The sequence below is a fragment of the Carcharodon carcharias genome, chromosome 38 (assembly GCF_017639515.1).
Source record: "Carcharodon carcharias isolate sCarCar2 chromosome 38, sCarCar2.pri, whole genome shotgun sequence".
Classification (NCBI taxonomy): domain Eukaryota; kingdom Metazoa; phylum Chordata; class Chondrichthyes; order Lamniformes; family Lamnidae; genus Carcharodon; species Carcharodon carcharias.
In genome coordinates this window covers 1,251,446-1,272,086 of record NC_054504.1, presented here as the reverse complement: position 1 = coordinate 1,272,086, position 20,641 = coordinate 1,251,446, and the positions used below count along the sequence as shown (strand labels likewise).

At 44.4% G+C, this 20,641-nt stretch overlaps 1 protein-coding gene across 1 annotated transcript in view; it reads right to left on the bottom strand.

The window, feature by feature from the left end:
- pkmyt1 (protein kinase, membrane associated tyrosine/threonine 1) overlaps positions 1-20,641 on the bottom strand; it is a 56,765-nt gene that overhangs the window by 11,908 nt on the left and 24,216 nt on the right. The window contains exons 6-7 of the mRNA XM_041180041.1: positions 18,587-18,846; positions 17,273-17,371 (exon numbers count right to left, since the gene is read on the bottom strand). Coding sequence (XP_041035975.1) covers positions 17,273-17,371; positions 18,587-18,846 — 359 coding nt within the window. The remainder of the gene's footprint in view (positions 1-17,272; positions 17,372-18,586; positions 18,847-20,641) is intronic.

The window sequence follows — 20,641 nt, the reverse complement described above, 5'->3', positions numbered from 1 at the left end:
CCCATCGAACCATTCGATTAGATTCCAGTCTGTAACTCACTCCCGGATATCTGTTATTCTATATATAAACCACCCCGAAACCTGCGATTAGATTCCAGACTGTAACTCAATCCCGGATATGTGTAATTCTATATGTAAACCACCGAACCATTCGATTAGATTCCAGTCTGTAACTCACTCCCGGGTATCTGTTATTCTATATATAAACCACCCCGAAACCTGCGATTAGATTCCAGACTGTAACTCAATCCCGGGCATCTGTTATTCTATATATAAACCACCCAAACCCCTTGATTAGATTCCAGTCTGTAACTCACTCCTGGGTATATGTTATTCTATATATAAACCTCCCCCGAACCCCTCAGTTAGATTCCAGTCTGTAACTCACTCCCGGGTATCTGTTGTTCTATATACAAACCCCCCCCGAACCGCTCGATTCGATTCCAGTCTGTAACTCAGACCCGGTTATCTGTTATTCTATATATAAATCACCCCGAACCCCTCGATTAGATTCCAGTCTGTAACTCAATTCCAGGTATCTGTTATTCTATATATAAACCCCCCGAACCCCTCGATTAGATTCTAGTATGTAACTCAGACCCGGGCATCTGTTATTCTATATATAAACCACCCTGAAACCCTCGATTAGATTCCAATCTGTACCTCACTGCCGAGTATCTGTTATTCTGTTTTTAAACGCCCCCAAACCACTCAATTAAATTCCACTCTGTAACTCACTCCCGGATATCTGTTATTCAATATATAAACCACTGTGAACCACTTGATTAGATTCCACTCTGTAATTAACTCCCGGGTATCTGTTACTCTATATGTAAACACCCCGAACCATTCGATTAGATTCCAGTCTGTAACTCACTCCCGGGTATCTGTTATTCTGTATATAAATGCCCCCAAACCATTCGATTAAATTCCAGTCTGTAACTCACTCCCGGGTATCTGTTATTCTATATATAAACCACCCCCCAATCCTGTCGATTAGATTCCAGTCTGCAACTCACTTCCAGGTATCTGTTATTCTATATATAAACCACCCAGAACCCCTCGATTACATTCCAGTCTGTAACTCACTCCCAGGTATCTGTTATTCAATAAATAAATCACCCCAAAACCCTCGATTAGATTCCAGTCTGTAACTCACTCCCGGGTATCTGTTATTCTATATATAAACCACCCAGATCCCCTCGATTAGATTCCAGTCTGTTACTCACTCCCAGGTATCAGTTATTCTATATATAAACCCCCTGAACCCCTCAATTAGATCCCAGTCTGTTACACACTCCCTGGTATCTGTTATTCAATATATAAACCACCCCGAACCCCTCGATTAGATTCCAGTCTGTAACTCACTTCCAGGTATCTATTATTCTATATATAAACCACCCCGAACACCTCGATTAGATTCCAGTCAGTAACTCACTTCCGGGTATCTGTTATTCTATATGTACACCACCCCCAATCCACTCGATTAAATTCCAGTCTGCAACTCACTCCCGGATATCTGTTATTCTATATTCAAACCACCCAAACCCCTTGATTAGATCCCAGTCTGTAACTCACTCCCCAGTATCTGTTATTCTATATATAAATCACCCCCGTGAGCCCCTCGATTATATTCCAGTCTGTAACTCACTCCTGGGTATCTGTTATTCTATAAATAAACCACCCCGAGCCCCTCGATTAGATCCCAGTTTGCAACTCACTCCCGGGTATCTGTTATTCTATGTATAAACCCTCCGAACCCCTCGATTAGATTCCAGTCTGTAACTCACTCCCGAATATCTTATTCTATAGATAAACCACCCTGTGCCCCTCGACTAGATTCCAGTCTCTAACACTTCCGGGAATCTGTTATTCTATATATAAACCCCGCCGAACCCCTCGCTTAGATTCCGGTCTGGAACTCTGACCCGGGTATCTGTTATTCTATATATAAACCACCCCGAACCATTCGATTAGATTCCAGTCTGTAACTCACTCCCGGGTATCTGTTATTCTATATATATACCACCCCCAATCCACTCGATTATATTCCAGTCTGTAACTCACTTCCGGGTATCTGTTATTCTATATAAAACCCCCCTGAACCACTCGATTTGATTCCAGTCTGTTACACACTCCCGGGTATCTGTTATTCAATATATAAACCACCCTGAACCCGTCGATTAGATCCCAGTTGGTAACTCACTCCCGGGTATCTGTTATTCTATATGTAAAGCACCCCGAGCCCCTCGATTAGATTCCGGTCTATAACTCACTCCCGGGTATCTGTTATTCTATGTATCAACCCCCCGAACCCCTCGATTAGATTCCAGTCTGTAACTCACTCCCGGGTATCTGTTATTCTATATATAAACCACCCAAACCCGTTGATTAGATTCCAGTCTCAAACTCACTCCCGTGTATATGTTATTCTATAAATAAACCACCCCGAAATCCTCGATTAGATTCCAGTCTGTAACTCACACTCGGGTATCTGTTATTCTATATATAAACCACCCCGAACTGCTCGATCCGATTCCAGTCTGTAACTCACTCCAGGATATCTGTTATTCAATATATAAACCACTGTGAACCCCTTGATTAGGTTCCACTCTGTAACTCACTCCTGGGTATCTGTTATTCTATATATAAATCACCCCGAACCCCACGATTATATTCCAGTCTGTTACTCACTCCCGGGTATCTGTTATTCTATATATAAACCCCCTGAACCCCTCGATTAGATTCCAGTCTGTAACTCACTCCCGAATATCTGTTATTCTATATATAATCCACACCGAACTGCTCGATTCGATTCCAGTCTGTAACAGAGTTCCGTGTAGGTTATTGTATATATAAACTCCGCCGAACCCCTCGATTAGATTCCAGTCCGGAACTCACTCCCGGGTATCTGTTATCCTACATATAAACCACCCCGAACCCCTCAATTAGATTCCAATCTGTAACTCACTCCCGGATATCTGTAATTCTATATGTAAACCCATCGAACCATTCGATTAGATTCCAGTCTGTAACTCACTCCCGGGTATCTGTTATTCTATATATAAATCACCCCGAAACCTGCGATTAGATTCCAGACTGTAACTCAATCCCGGGCATCTGTTATTCTATATATAAACCACCCAAACCCCTTGATTAGATTCCAGTCTGTAACTCACTCCCGGGTATATGTTATTCTATATATAAACCTCCCCCGAACCCCTCAGTTAGATTCCAGTCTGTAACTCACTCCCGGGTATCTGTTGTTCTATATACAAACCCCCCCGAACCGCTCGATTCGATTCCAGTCTGTAACTCAGACCCGGTTATCTGTTATTCTATATATAAATCACCCCGAACCCCTCGATTAGATTCCAGTCTGTAACTCAATTCCAGGTATCTGTTATTCTATATATAAACCCCCCGAACCCCTCGATTAGATTCTAGTATGTAACTCAGACCCGGGCATCTGTTATTCTATATATAAACCACCCTGAAACCCTCGATTAGATTCCAATCTGTACCTCACTGCCGAGTCTCTGTTATTCTGTTTTTAAACGCCCCCAAACCACTCAATTAAATTCCACTCTGTAACTCACTCCCGGATATCTGTTATTCAATATATAAACCACTGTGAACCACTTGATTAGATTCCACTCTGTAATTAACTCCCGGGTATCTGTTACTCTATATGTAAACACCCCGAACCATTTGATTAGATTCCAGTCTGTAACTCACTCCTGGGTATCTGTTATTCTGTATATAAATGCCCCCAAACCATTCGATTAAATTCCAGTCTGTAACTCACTCCCGGGTATCTCTTATTCTATATATAAACCTCCATCTATCCCCTCAGTTAGATTCCAGTCTGTAACTCACTCCCGGGTATATGTTATTCTATAAATGAACCCTCGATTAGATTCCAGTCTGTAACTCACTCCCGGGTATCTGTTATTCTATATATAAACCACCCAAACCCATTGCTTAGATTCCAGTCTGTAACTCACTCCCGGGTATATGTTATTCTATAAATAAATCACCCCGAAACCCTCAATTAGATTCCAGTCTGTAAGTCACTCCCGGGTATCTGTTATTCTATATATAAACCACCCAAACCCATTGCTTAGATTCTAGTCGGTAACTCACTCCCGGGTATCTTTTATTCTATATATAAACCTGCCCCGAACCCCTCAGTTAGATTCCAGTCTGTAACTCATTCCCGGGTATTTGTTATGCTATAAATAAACCACCCCAAAACCCTCGATTAGATTCCAGTCTGTAACTCACTCCCGGGTATCTGTTATTCTATTATTAAACCCCCCCCCCCAAAACCCCTCGATTAGATTCCAGTCTGTAACTCACTTCTGGGTATCTGTTATTCTATATATAAACCACCCTGAACCCCTCGATTAGATTCCAGTCTGTAAATCACTTCCGGGTATCTGTTATTCTATATATAAATCACCCCGAGCACAACGATTAGATTCCAGTCTGTAACTCAATTCCAGGTATCTGTTATTCTATATATAAACCCCCCGAACCCCTCGATTAGATTCTAGTATGTAACTCAGACCCGGGCATCTGTTATTCTATATATAAACCACCCTGAAACCCTCGATTAGATTCCAATCTGTACCTCACTGCCGAGTATCTGTTATTCTGTTTTTAAACGCCCCCAAACCACTCAATTAAATTCCACTCTGTAACTCACTCCCGGATATCTGTTATTCAATATATAAACCACTGTGAACCACTTGATTAGATTCCACTCTGTAATTAACTCCCGGGTATCTGTTACTCTATATGTAAACACACCGAACCATTCGATTAGATTCCAGTCTGTAACTCACTCCTGGGTATCTGTTATTCTGTATATAAATGCCCCCAAACGATTCGATTAAATTCCAGTCTGTAACTCACTCCCGGGTATCTTTTATTTTATATATAAACCACTGTGAACCCCTCGATTAGATTCCAGTCTGTAACTCACTCCCGGTATCTGTTATTCTATTTATAAACCACCCCAAACCCCTCGATTAGATTCCAGTCTGAAACTCACTCCCGGGTATCTGTTATTCTATATGTAAACCACCCTGAACCCTCGATTAGATTCCAGTCAGTAACTCACTCCCGGGTATCTGTTATTCGATATATAAACCACCCCCCAATCCTGTCGATTAGATTCCAGTCTGCAACTCACTTCCAGGTATCTGTTATTCTATATATAAACCACCCAGAACCCCTCGATTACATTCCAGTCTGTAACTCACTCCCAGGTATCTGTTATTCAATAAATAAATCACCCCAAAACCCTCGATTAGATTCCAGTCTGTAACTCACTCCCGGGTATCTGTTATTCTATATATAAACCACCCAGATCCCCTCGATTAGATTCCAGTCTGTTACTCACTCCCAGGTATCAGTTATTCTATATATAAACCCCCTGAACCCCTCAATTAGATCCCAGTCTGTTATACACTCCCGGGTATCTGTTATTCAATATATAAACCACACCGAACCCCTCGATTAGATTCCAGTCTGTAACTCACTTCCAGGTATCTATTATTCTATATATAAACCACCCCGAACACCTCGATTAGATTCCAGTCAGTAACTCACTTCCGGGTATCTGTTATTCTATATGTACACCACCCCCAATCCACTCGATTAGATTCCAGTCTGCAACTCACTCCCGGATATCTGTTATTCTATATTCAAACCACCCAAACCCCTTGATTAGATTCCAGTCTGTAACTCACTCCCCGGTATCTGTTATTCTATATATAAATCACCCCCGTGAGCCCCTCGATTATATTCCAGTCTGTAACTCACTCCTGGGTATCTGTTATTCAATATATAAACCACCCCGAGCCCCTCGATTAGATCCCAGTCTGTAACTCACTCCTGGGTATCTGTTATTCTATGTATAAACCCTCCGAACCCCTCGATTAGATTCCAGTCTGTAACTCACTCCCAGTTATCCGTTATTCTATATATAAACCATCCCGAACCCCTCGATTAGATTCCAGTCGGTAACTCGCTCCTGGGTATCTGTTATTCTATATATAAACCACCCCGAAACCCTCAATTGGATTCCAGTCTGTAACTCACTCCGGGGTATCTGATATTCTATATATAAACCACACCGAACCCCTCGATTAGATTCCAGTCTGTAACTCACTCCCGGGTATCTGTTATTCTATATATAAACCACCCCGAACCCCCCAATTAGATTCCAGTCTGTAACTCACTCCCCGGCATCTGTTATTCTATATGTAAACCACCCTGAACCCTCGATTAGATTCCACTCAGTAACTCACTTCCGGGTATCTGTTATTCTATATATAAACCCCCCCCGAACACCTCGATTAGATTCCAGTCTGTATCTCACTCCCGGGTATCTGTTATTCTATATATAAACCACCCTGAACCCTCGATTAGATTCCAGTCAGTAACTCACTTCCGGGTATCTGTTATTCTATATATAAACCCCCACCGAACCCCTCGATTAGATCCCAGATGGCAACTCACTCCCGGGTATCTGTTACTCTATATATAAACCACCCCGAACCCCCCGATTAGATTCCAGTCTGTAACTCACTCCCCGGCATCTGTTATTCTATGTATCAACCCCCCGAAACCCTCGATTAGATTCCAGTCTGTAACTCACTCCCAGTTATCCGTTATTCTATATATAAACCATCCCGAACCCCTCGATTAGATTCCAGTCGGTAACTCGCTCCTGGGTATCTGTTATTCTATATATAAACCACCCCGAAACCCTCAATTGGATTCCAGTCTGTAACTCACTCCGGGGTATCTGATATTCTATATATAAACCACACCGAACCCCTCGATTAGATTCCAGTCTGTAACTCACTCCCAGGTATCAGTTATTCCATATATAAACCCCCTGAACCCCTCAATTAGATCCCAGTCTGTTACACACTCCCGGGTATCTGTTATTCAATATATAAACCACCCCGAACCCCTCGATTAGATTCCAGTCTGTAACTCACTTCCAGGTATCTATTATTCTATATATAAACCACCCCGAACACCTCGATTAGATTCCAGTCAGTAACTCACTTCCGGGTATCTGTTATTCTATATGTACATCACCCCCAATCCACTCGATTAGATTCCAGTCTGCAACTCACTCCCGGATATCTGTTATTCTATATACAAACCACCCAAACCCCTTGATTAGATTCCAGTCTGTAACTCACTCCCCGGTATCTGTTATTCTATATATAAATCACCCCCGTGAGCCCCTCGATTGTATTCCAGTCTGTAACTCACTCCTGGGTATCTGTTCTTCTATATATAAACCACCCCGAGCCCCTCGATTAGATCCCAGTCTGTAACTCACTCCCGGGTATCTGTTATCCTATGTATAAACCCTCCGAACCCCTCGATTAGATTCCAGTCTGTAACTGACTCCCGGTTATCCGTTATTCTATATATAAACCATCCCGAACCCCTCGATTAGATTCCAGTCGGTAACTCACTCCTGGGTATCTGTTATTCTATATATAAACCACCCCGAAACCCTCAATTGGATTCCAGTCTAACTCACTCCGGGGTATCCGATATTCTATATATAAACCACACCGAACCCCTCGATTAGATTCCAGTCTGTAACTCACTCCCGGGTATCTGTTATTCTATATGTAAACCACCCTGAACCCTCGATTAGATTCCAGTCAGTAACTCACTTCCGGGCATCAGTTATTCTATATATAAACCTCCACCGAACCCCTCGATTAGATCCCAGATGGCAACTCACTCCCGGGTATCTGTTACTCTATATATAAACCACCCCGAACCCCCCGATTAGATTCCAGTCTGTAACTCACTCCCCGGCACCTGTTATTCTATGTATCAACCCCCCGAACCCCTCGATTAGATTCCAGTCTGTAACTCACTCCCAGGTATCTGTTATTATATATATATACCACCCCCAATCCACTCGATTATATTCCAGTCTGTAACTCACTTCCGGGTATCTGTTATTCTATATAAAACCCCCCTGAACCACTCGATTTGATTCCAGTCTGTAACTCACTCCCGGGTATCTGTTATTCTATATATAAACCACCCCGAACCCCTGGATTAGATTCCAGTCTGTAACTCACTTCCGGGTATCTATTATTCTATATATAAACCACCCCGAACACCTCGATTAGATTCCAGTCCGTATCTCACTCCCGGGTATCTGTTATTCTATATATAAACGCCCCCAAAACACGCGATTAAATTCCAGTCTGTAACTCACACCCGGATATCTGTTATTCTATATATAAAGCACCCCGAACCCATCGATTAGATTCCAGTCTGTAACTCACTCCCGGGTATCTGTTATTCTATATGTAAACCCCCCGAACCATTCGATTAGATTGCAGTCTGTAACTCACTCCAAGGTATCTGTTATTCTATATATCAATCACCCCCATGAGCCCCTCGATTAGATTCCAGTCTGTAACTCACTCCCGAATATCTGTTATTCTATAGATAAACCACCCTGTGCCCCTCGATTAGATTCCAGTCTCTAACACTTCCGGGTATCTGTTATTCTATATATAAACCCCGCCGAACCCCTCGCTTAGATTCCGGTCTGGAACTCTGACCCGGGTATCTGTTATTCTATATATAAACCACCCCGAACCATTCGATTAGATTCCAGTCTGTAACTCACTCCCGGGTATCTGTTATTCTATATATATACCACCCCCAATCCACTCGATTATATTCCAGTCTGTAACTCACTTCCGGGTATCTGTTATTCTATATAAAACCCCCCTGAACCACTCGATTTGATTCCAGTCTGTTACACACTCCCGGGTATCTGTTATTCAACATATAAACCACCCTGAACCCGTCGATTAGATCCCAGTTGGTAACTCACTCCCGGGTATCTGTTATTCTATATGTAAAGCACCCCGAGCCCCTCGATTAGATTCCGGTCTATAACTCACTCCCGGGTATCTGTTATTCTATGTATCAACCCCCCGAACCCCTCGATTAGATTCCAGTCTGTAACTCACTCCCGGGTATCTGTTATTCTATATATAAACCACCCAAACCCGTTGATTAGATTCCAGTCTGAAACTCACTCCCGTGTATATGTTATTCTATAAATAAACCACCCCGAAATCCTCGATTAGATTCCAGTCTGTAACTCACACTCGGGTATCTGTTATTCTATATATAAACCACCCCGAACTGCTCGATCCGATTCCAGTCTGTAACTCACTCCAGGATATCTGTTATTCAATATATAAACCACTGTGAACCCCTTGATTAGGTTCCACTCTGTAACTCACTCCCGGGTATCTGTTATTCTATTTATAAACCACCCCAAACCCCTCGATTAGATTCCAGTCTGAAACTCACTCCCGGGTATCTGTTATTCTATATGTAAACCACCCTGAACCCTCGATTAGATTCCAGTCAGTAACTCACTCCCGGGTATCTGTTATTCTATATATAAACCACCCCCCAATCCTGTCGATTAGATTCCAGTCTGCAACTCACTTCCAGGTATCTGTTATTCTATATATAAACCACCCAGAACCCCTCGATTACATTCCAGTCTGTAACTCACTCCCAGGTATCTGTTATTCAATAAATAAATCACCCCAAAACCCTCGATTAGATTCCAGTCTGTAACTCACTCCCGGGTATCTGTTATTCTATATATAAACCACCCAGATCCCCTCGATTAGATTCCAGTCTGTTACTCACTCCCAGGTATCAGTTATTCTATATATAAACCCCCTGAACCCCTCAATTAGATCCCAGTCTGTTATACACTCCCGGGTATCTGTTATTCAATATATAAACCACACCGAACCCCTCGATTAGATTCCAGTCTGTATCTCACTCCCGGGTATCTGTTATTCTATATATAAACCACCCTGAACCCTCGATTAGATTCCAGTCAGTAACTCACTTCCGGGTATCTGTTATTCTATATATAAACCCCCACCGAACCCCTCGATTAGATCCCAGATGGCAACTCACTCCCGGGTATCTGTTACTCTATATATAAACCACCCCGAACCCCCCGATTAGATTCCAGTCTGTAACTCACTCCCCGGCATCTGTTATTCTATGTATCAACCCCCCGAACCCCTCGATTAGATTCCAGTCTGTAACTCACTCCCAGGTATCTGTTATTATATATGTATAAAACCCCCAATCCACTCGATTATATTCCAGTCTGTAACTCACTTCCGGGTATCTGTTATTCTATATAAAACCCCCCTGAACCACTCGATTTGATTCCAGTCTGTAACTCACTCCCGGGTATCTGTTATTCTATATATAAACCACCCTGAACCCCTGGATTAGATTCCAGTCTGTAACTCACTTCCGGGTATCTATTATTCTATATATAAACCACCCCGAACACCTCGATTAGATTCCAGTCCGTATCTCACTCCCGGGTATCTGTTATTCTATATAAAAACGCCCCCAAAACACGCGATTAAATTCCAGTCTGTAACTCACACCCGGATATCTGTTATTCTATATATAAAGCACCCCGAACCCATCGATTAGATTCCAGTCTGTAACTCACTCCCGGGTATCTGTTATTCTATATGTAAACCCCCCGAACCATTCGATTAGATTGCAGTCTGTAACTCACTCCAAGGTATCTGTTATTCTATATATCAATCACCCCCATGAGCCCCTCGATTAGATTCCAGTCTGTAACTCACTCCTGAATATCTGTTATTCTATAGATAAACCACCCTGTGCCCCTCGACTAGATTCCAGTCTCTAACACTTCCGGGTATCTGTTATTCTATATATAAACCCCGCCGAACCCCTCGCTTAGATTCCGGTCTGGAACTCTGACCCGGGTATCTGTTATTCTATATATAAACCACCCCGAACCATTCGATTAGATTCCAGTCTGTAACTCACTCCCGGGTATCTGTTATTCTATATATATACCACCCCCAATCCACTCGATTATATTCCAGTCTGTAACTCACTTCCGGGTATCTGTTATTCTATATAAAACCCCCCTGAACCACTCGATTTGATTCCAGTCTGTTACACACTCCCGGGTATCTGTTATTCAATATATAAACCACCCTGAACCCGTCGATTAGATCCCAGTTGGTAACTCACTCCCGGGTATCTGTTATTCTATATGTAAAGCACCCCGAGCCCCTCGATTAGATTCCGGTCTATAACTCACTCCCGGGTATCTGTTATTCTATGTATCAACCCCCCGAACCCCTCGATTAGATTCCAGTCTGTAACTCACTCCCGGGTATCTGTTATTCTATATATAAACCACCCAAACCCGTTGATTAGATTCCAGTCTGAAGCTCACTCCCGTGTATATGTTATTCTATAAATAAACCACCCCGAAATCCTCGATTAGATTCCAGTCTGTAACTCACACTCGGGTATCTGTTATTCTATATATAAACCACCCCGAACTGCTCGATCCGATTCCAGTCTGTAACTCACTCCAGGATATCTGTTATTCAATATATAAACCACTGTGAACCCCTTGATTAGGTTCCACTCTGTAACTCACTCCTGGGTATCTGTTATTCTATATATAAATCACCCCGAACCCCACGATTATATTCCAGTCTGTTACTCACTCCCGGGTATCTGTTATTCTATATATAAACCCCCTGAACCCCTCGATTAGATTCCAGTCTGTAACTCACTCCCGAATATCTGTTATTCTATATATAATCCACACCGAACTGCTCGATTCGATTCCAGTCTGTAACTCAGTTCCGTGTAGGTTATTCTATATATAAACCCCGCCGAACCCCTCGATTAGATTCCAGTCTGGAACTCACTCCCGGGTATCTGTTATTCTACATATAAACCACCCCGAACCCCTCAATTAGATTCCAGTCTGTAACTCACTCCCGGATATGTGTAATTCTATATGTAAACCCATCGAACCATTCGATTAGATTCCAGTCTGTAACTCACTCCCGGGTATCTGTTATTCTATATATAAACCACCCCGAAACCTGCGATTAGATTCCAGACTGTAACTCAATCCCGGGCATCTGTTATTCTATATATAAACCACCCAAACCCCTTGATTAGATTCCAGTCTGTAACTCACTCCTGGGTATATGTTATTCTATATATAAACCTCCCCCGAACCCCTCAGTTAGATTCCAGTCTGTAACTCACTCCCGGGTATCTGTTGTTCTATATACAAACCCCCCCGAACCGCTCGATTCGATTCCAGTCTGTAACTCAGACCCGGTTATCTGTTATTCTATATATAAATCACCCTGAACCCCTCGATTAGATTCCAGTCTGTAACTCAATTCCAGGTATCTGTTATTCTATATATAAACCCCCCGAACCCCTCGATTAGATTCTAGTATGTAACTCAGACCCGGGCATCTGTTATTCTATATATAAACCACCCTGAAACCCTCGATTAGATTCCAATCTGTACCTCACTGCTGAGTATCTGTTATTCTGTTTTTAAGCGCCCCCAAACCACTCAATTAAATTCCACTCTGTAACTCACTCCTGGATATCTGTTATTCAATATATAAACCACTGTGAACCACTTGATTAGATTCCACTCTGTAATTAACTCCCGGGTATCTGTTACTCTATATGTAAACACACCGAACCATTCGATTAGATTCCAGTCTGTAACTCACTCCTGGGTATCTGTTATTCTGTATATAAATGCCCCCAAACCATTCGATTAAATTCCAGTCTGTAACTCACTCCCGGGTATCTTTTATTTTATATATAAACCACTGTGAACCCCTCGATTAGATTCCAGTCTGTAACTCACTCCCGGGTATCTGTTATTCTATATGTAAACCACCCTGAACCCTCGATTAGATTCCAGTCAGTAACTCACTCCCGGGTATCTGTTATTCTATATATAAACCACCCCCCAATCCTGTCGATTAGATTCCAGTCTGCAACTCACTTCCAGGTATCTGTTATTCTATATATAAACCACCCAGAACCCCTCGATTACATTCCAGTCTGTAACTCACTCCCAGGTATCTGTTATTCAATAAATAAATCACCCCAAAACCCTCGATTAGATTCCAGTCTGTAACTTACTCCCGGGTATCTGTTATTCTATATATAAACCACCCAGATCCCCTCGATTAGATTCCAGTCTGTTATTCACTCCCAGGTATCAGTTATTCTATATATAAACCCCCTGAACCCCTCAATTAGATCCCAGTCTGTTACACACTCCCGGGTATCTGTTATTCAATATATAAACCACACCGAACCCCTCGATTAGATTCCAGTCTGTAACTCACTTCCAGGTATCTATTATTCTATATATAAACCACCCCGAACACCTCGATTAGATTCCAGTCAGTAACTCACTTCCAGGTATCTGTTATTCTATATATATACCACCCCCAATCCACTCGATTAGATTCCAGTCTGCAACTCACTCCCGGATATCTGTTATTCTATATTCAAACCACCCAAGCCCCTTGATTAGATTCCAGTCTTTAACTCAGACCCGGGTATCTGTTATTCTATATATAAACCACCCTGAACACCTCGATTAGATTCCAATCTGTAACTCACTTCCGGGAATCTGTTATTCTATATATAAACCACCCCGAACAACTCGATTAGATTCCAGTCTGTATCTCACTCCCGGATATCTGTTATTCAATATATAAACCACTGTGAACCCCTCGATTAGATTCCAGTCTGTAACTCACTCCCGGGTATCTGTTATTCTATATATAAAACACGCCGAACCCCTCGATTAGATTCCAGTCTGTAACTCACTCCCGGGTATATGTTATTCTATGAATAAACCACCCCGAACCGCTCGATTCAATTCCAGTCTGTAACTCTGACCCGCTTATCTGTTATTCTATATATAAACCCCCCCGAAATCCTCGATTAGATTCCAGTCTGTAACTCACTCCCGGGTATCTGTTATTCTATATATAAACCACCCCGAATCCCTCGATTAGATTCCAGTCTGTATCTCAATCCCGGGTATCTGTTATTCTATATATAAACTCCCCCGAACCCCTCGATTAGATTCCAGTCTGTAACTCACTCCCGGGTATCTGTTATTCTATATATAAACCACCCCGAAACCCTGTATTAGATTCCAGACTGTAACTCGCTCTCAGGTATCTATTATTCTATATATAAACCAACCCGAAACCCCTCGATTAGATTCCAGTCTGTAACTCACTCCCGGGTATCTGTTATTCTATATATATATACCACCCCGAACCCCTCGATTAGATTACAGTCTGTAACTCACTCCCGGGTATCTATTATCCTACATATAAACCCCACCGACCCCCACGATTAAATTCCAGTCTGTAACTCACCCCCAGGTATCTGTTATTCTATATATAAACCACCCCGAACCCCTCGATTAGATTCCAGTCTGTAACTCACTCCCGGGTATCTGTTATTCTATAAATAAACCACCCCGAAACCCTCGATTAGATTCCAGTCTGTAACTCACTCCCGGGTATCTTTTATTCTATATATAAACCTCCCCCGAACCCCTCAGTTAGATTCCAGTCTGTAACTCACACCCGGGTATCTGTTATTCTATATATAAACCACCCCGGACTGCTCGATTCGATTCCAGTCTGTAACTCAGACTCGCTTATCTGTTATTCTATATATAAACCACCCCGAACGGCACGATTCGATTCCAGTCTGTAACTCACTTCCGGGTATCTGATATTCTATATATAAACCCCACCGAAACCCTCGATTAGATTCCAGCCTGTAACTCACTCCCCGGTATCTGTTATTCTATATATAAACCACCCCGAAACCCTCTATTAGATTCCAGACAGTAACTCGCTCTCGGGTATCTGTTATTCTACATATAAACTACCCCGAACCCCTCGATTATATTCCACTCTGTTACTCACTCCCGGGTATCTGTTATTCTATATATAAACCACCCTGAACACCTCGATTAGATTCCAGTCTGTATCTCACTCCGGGTACCTGTAATTCTGTATATAAATGCCCCCAAACCAGTCAATTAAATTCCAGTCTGTAACTCAATCCCGGATATCTGTTATTCTATATATAAACCACTGTGAACCCCTTGATTAGATTCCAGTCTGTAACTCACACCCGGGTATCTGTAATCCTATATGTTAACCCGCCGAACCATTCGATTAGATTCCAGTCTGTAACTCACTCCCGGGTATCTGTTATTCTATATATAAATCAGCCCGAGCCACTTGATTAGATTCAAGTCAGTGACTCACTCCCGGATATCTTTTATTCTATATATAAACCACACCGAAACCCTCGATTAGATTCCAGTCTGTAACTCAATCCCGGGTATATGTTATTCTATATATAAACCACCCAAACCCCTTGATTAGATTCCAGTCTGTAACTCACTCCCGGGTATCTGTTATTCTATTTATAAACCACCCCGAATCCCTCGATAGGATTCCACTCTGTAACTCACTCCCGGATATCTTTTATTCTATATATAAACCTCCCCCGAACCCCTCAGTTAGATTCCAGTCTGTAACTCATTCCGGGTATATGTTAATTCTATATATAAACCACCCCGAAACCCTCGATTAGATTCCAGTCTGTAACTCACTTCCGGGTACCTGTTATTCAATATATAAACCACCCCGAACACCTCGATTAGATTCCAGTCTGTATCTCACTCCCGGGTATCTGTAATTCTGTATATAAACGCCCCCAAACCACTTGATTAAATTCCAGTCTGTAACTCACTCCCGGATATCTGTTATTCTATATATAAATCACTGTGAACCCCTTGATTAGATTCCAGTTTGTAACTCACTCCCGGGTATCTGGTATTCTATATGTAAACCCTCCCGAACCCCTCGATTAGATTCCAGTCTGGAACTCACTCCCGAATATCTGTTACTCTATATATAAACCACCCTGTGCCCCTCGATTAGATTCCAGTCTGCAACTCACTTCCGGGTATCTGTTATTCTATATATAAACCCCCCGAACCCCTCGATTAGATTCCAGTCTTTAACTCAGACCCGGGTATCTGTTATTCTATATATAAACCACCCTGAACACCTCGATTAGATTCCAATCTGTAACTCACTTCCGGGAATCTGTTATTCTATATATAAACCACCCCGAACAACTCGATTAGATTCCAGTCTGTATCTCACTCCTGGATATCTGTTATTCAATATATAAACCACTGTGAACCCCTCGATTAGATTCCAGTCTGTAACTCACTCCCGGGTATCTGTTATTCTATATATAAAACACGCCGAACCCCTCGATTAGATTCCAGTCTGTAACTCACTCCCGGGTATATGTTATTCTATAAATAAACCACCCCGAACCGCTCGATTCGATTCCAGTCTGTACCTCTAACCCGCTTATCTGTTATTCTATACATAAACCACCCCAAACCGCTCGATTCGATTCCAGTCTGTAACTCACTTCCGGGTATGTTATTCTATATATGAACCCCCCCGAAATCCTCGATTAGATTCCAGTCTGTAACTCAATCCCGGGTATCTTTTATTCTATATGTAAACCACCCTGAGCCCCTCGATTAGATTCCAGTCTGTAACTCACTCCCGGGTATCTGTTATTCTATATATAAACCACCCCGAACCCCTCGATTAGATTCCAGTCTGTATCTCAATCCCAGGTAGCTGTTATTCTATATATAAACCACCCTGAGCCCCTCGATTAGATTCCAGTCTGTAACTCACTCCCGGGTATCTGTTATTCTATATATAAACTACCCTGAAACCCTGTATTAGATTCCAGACTGTAACTTGCTCTCGGGTATCTATTATTCTATATATAAACCAACCCGAAACCCCTCGATTAGATTCCAGTCTGTAACTCACTCCCGGGTATCTGTTATTCTATATATATATATACCACCCCGAACCCCTCGATTAGATTCCAGTCTGTAACTCACTCCCGGATATCTATTGTTCTACATATAAACCCCACCGACCCCCACGATTAAATTCCAGTCTGTAACTCACTCCCGGGTATCTGTTATTCTATATATAACCCCCCCCGAACCCCTCGATTGGATTCCAGGCTGTAACTCGCTCCCGGGTATCTGTTATTCTATATATAAACACCCCGAACCCCTCGATTAGATTCCAGGCTGTAACTCGCTCCCGGGTATCTGTTATTCTATATATAAACCACCCCGAACCCCTCGATTAGATTCCAGTCTGTATCTCACTCTCGGGTGTTTTTATTTTGCAAATTACTTGACTAATTTCACCTTCGGAGGCTTGGATTTTCGTCAGTGGACGCATGTCGTGGGGTTGATGTACTTCCCATCGATGGTCGTGATGAGACGTTCACAGGCGACAGTAAAACACTAGCAAGGAAATGAAAATAGGATTCCTGAACGTTATGTAACATTCAAACCAAGACTGGTACAGCACGGGGTTAGATACAGAGTAAAGCTCCCTCTACACTGTCCCCATCAAACACTCCCAGGACAGGTACAGCACGGGGTTAGATACAGAGTAAATCTCCCTCTACACTGTCCCCATCAAACACTCCCAGGACAGGTACAGCACGGGGTTAGATACAGAGTAAATCTCCCTCTACACTGTCCCCATCAAACACTCCCAGGACAGGTACAGCACGGGGTTAGATACAGAGTAAATCTCCCTCTACACTGTCCCCATCAAACACTCCCAGGACAGGTACAGCACGGGGTTAGATACAGAGTAAATCTCCCTCTACACTGTCCCCATCAAACACTCCCAGGACAGGTACAGCACAGGGTTAGATACAGAGTAAAGCTCCCTCTACACTGTCCCCATCAAACACTCCCAGGACAGGTACAGCACGGGGTTAGATACAGAGTAAATCTCCCTCTACACTGTCCCCATCAAACACTCCCAGGACAGGTACAGCACAGGGTTAGATACAGAGTAAAGCTCCCTCTACACTGTCCCCATCAAACACTCCCAGGACAGGTACAGCACGGGGTTAGATACAGAGTAAATCTCCCTCTACACCGTCCCCATCAAACACTCCCAGGACAGGTACAGTACGGGGTTAGATACAGAGTAAAGCTCCCTCTACACCGTCCCCATCAAACACTCCCAGGACAGGTACAGCACGGGGTTAGAAAGAGAGTAAAACTCCCTCTACACCGTCCCCATCAAACACTCCCAGGCAGGTACAGCACGGGGTTAGATACAGAGTAAAGCTCCCTCTACACCGTCCCCATCAAACACTCCCAGGACAGGTACAGCACGGGGTTAGATACAGAGTAAACCTCCCTCTACACCGTCCCCATCAAACACTCCCAGGACAGGTACAGCACGGGGTTAGATACAGAGTAAATCTCCCTCTACACCGTCCCCATCAAACACTCCCAGGACAGGTACAGCACGGGGTTAGATACAGAGTAAACCTCCCTCTACACCGTCCCCATCAAACACTCCCAGGACAGGTACAGCACGGGGTTAGATACACAGTAAAGCTCCCTCTACACTGTCCCCATCAAACATTCCCAGGACAGGTACAGCACGGGGTTAGGTACAGAGTAAAGCTCCCTCTACACCGCCGCACCCACCTGTTGCCGAGGAAGGCGGGCTCCCCGGGATCCGGCCCCTCGGGCTGATGCGGGAAGAGGACCTTAGGCGGGATGGTCCTGGGGTCCAGCGGGAAGACGTCCTCGCCCAGGCTGCTGTCCTCCCAGTCGCTGTACAGCCCGCTCTCCTGGAAGGCGGTGGGCACCGGCGAGGTTGGCGGCGTGCGTGCCCGCCGGCTCAGCAGCCTGTTCACCGGGCCGCTCACGGCGTGCCACAGGTAGTAGAGCAGCGAAAGAAGGAACTGCGGAGAGAGAGAGTGTGTGAGCGGACAGCTTAGTGCACGAGTGCCTCCATTTTGCTAACTGCGCCACCGAACTAGGAATTGTCGCACATTCGGGCCTGAATGGCCTCCTCTCCTGCTCCTCTTTTTTGTGTCAGGCGGTCTCCCAGTGTTGGCGCATCTGCGCATACCGGAAGCTACATATATTAGTGCACGGGGCCCTCTCCTTTGCAGACAGGAAGAACAGCTAGATGCAAAAAGGGAGAAAGGGAGAGAGAGCGCAAGGGAGAGAGACAAAAAGGCAGAGCGAAACAGAGACAGAGAGAGAGCGAGACAGAGACAGAGAGAGAGCGAGACAGAGACAGAGAGAGAGCGAGACAGAGACAGAGAGAGACAGAGCGAGACAGAGACAGAGCGAGACAGAGAGAGAGCGAGACAGAGCGAGACAGAGACAGAGCGAGACAGAGAGAGAGCGAGACAGAGAGAGAGCGAGACAGAGAGAGAGCGAGACAGAGAGAGCGAGACAGAGAGAGCGAGACAGAGAGAGCGAGACAGAGACAGAGAGAGCGAGACAGAGACAGAGAGAGCGAGACAGAGACAGAGAGAGCGAGACAGAGACAGAGAGAGCGAGACAGAGACAGAGAGAGCGAGACAGAGACAGAGAGAGCGAGACAGAGACAGAGAGAGCGAGACAGAGACAGAGAGAGCGAGACAGAGACAGAGAGAGCGAGACAGAGACAGAGAGAGCGAGACAGAGACAGAGAGAGCGAGACAGAGACAGAGAGAGCGAGACAGAGACAGAGAGAGCGAGACAGAGACAGAGAGAGCGAGACAGAGACAGAGAGAGCGAGACAGAGACAGAGAGAGCGAGACAGAGACAGAGAGAGCGAGACAGAGACAGAGAGAGCGAGACAGAGACAGAGAGAGCGAGACAGAGACAGAGAGAGCGAGACAGAGACAGAGAGAGCGAGACAGAGACAGAGAGAGCGAGACAGAGACAGAGAGACAGAGACAGAGAGACAGAGAGAGCGAGACAGAGAGAGCGAGACAGAGAGAGCGAGACAGAGAGAGCGAGACAGAGAGAGCGAGACAGAGAGAGCGAGACAGAGAGAGCGAGACAGAGAGAGCGAGACAGAGAGAGCGAGACAGAGAGAGCGAGACAGAGAGAGCGAGACAGAGAGAGCGAGACAGAGAGAGCGAGACAGAGAGAGCGAGACAGAGAGAGCGAGACAGAGAGCGAGACAGAGAGCGAGACAGAGAGAGCGAGACAGAGAGCGAGACAGAGAGCGAGACAGAGAGCGAGACAGAGAGCGAGACAGAGAGAGCGAGACAGAGAGAGCGAGACAGAGAGAGCGAGACAGAGAGAGCGAGACAGAGAGAGCGAGACAGAGAGAGCGAGACAGAGAGAGCGAGACAGAGAGAGCGAGACAGAGAGAGCGAGACAGAGAGAGCGAGACAGAGAGAGCGAGACAGAGAGAGCGAGACAGAGAGAGCGAGACAGAGAGAGCGAGACAGAGAGAGCGAGACAGAGAGAGCGAGACAGAGAGAGCGAGACAGAGAGAGCGAGACAGAGAGAGCGAGACAGAGAGAGCGAGACAGAGAGAGCGAGACAGAGAGAGCGAGACAGAGAGAGCGAGACAGAGAGAGCGAGACAGAGAGAGCGAGACAGAGAGAGCGAGACAGAGAGAGCGAGACAGAGAGAGCGAGACAGAGAGAGCGAGACAGAGAGAGCGAGACAGAGAGAGCGAGACAGAGAGAGCGAGACAGAGAGAGCGAGACAGAGAGAGCGAGACAGAGAGAGCGAGACAGAGAGAGC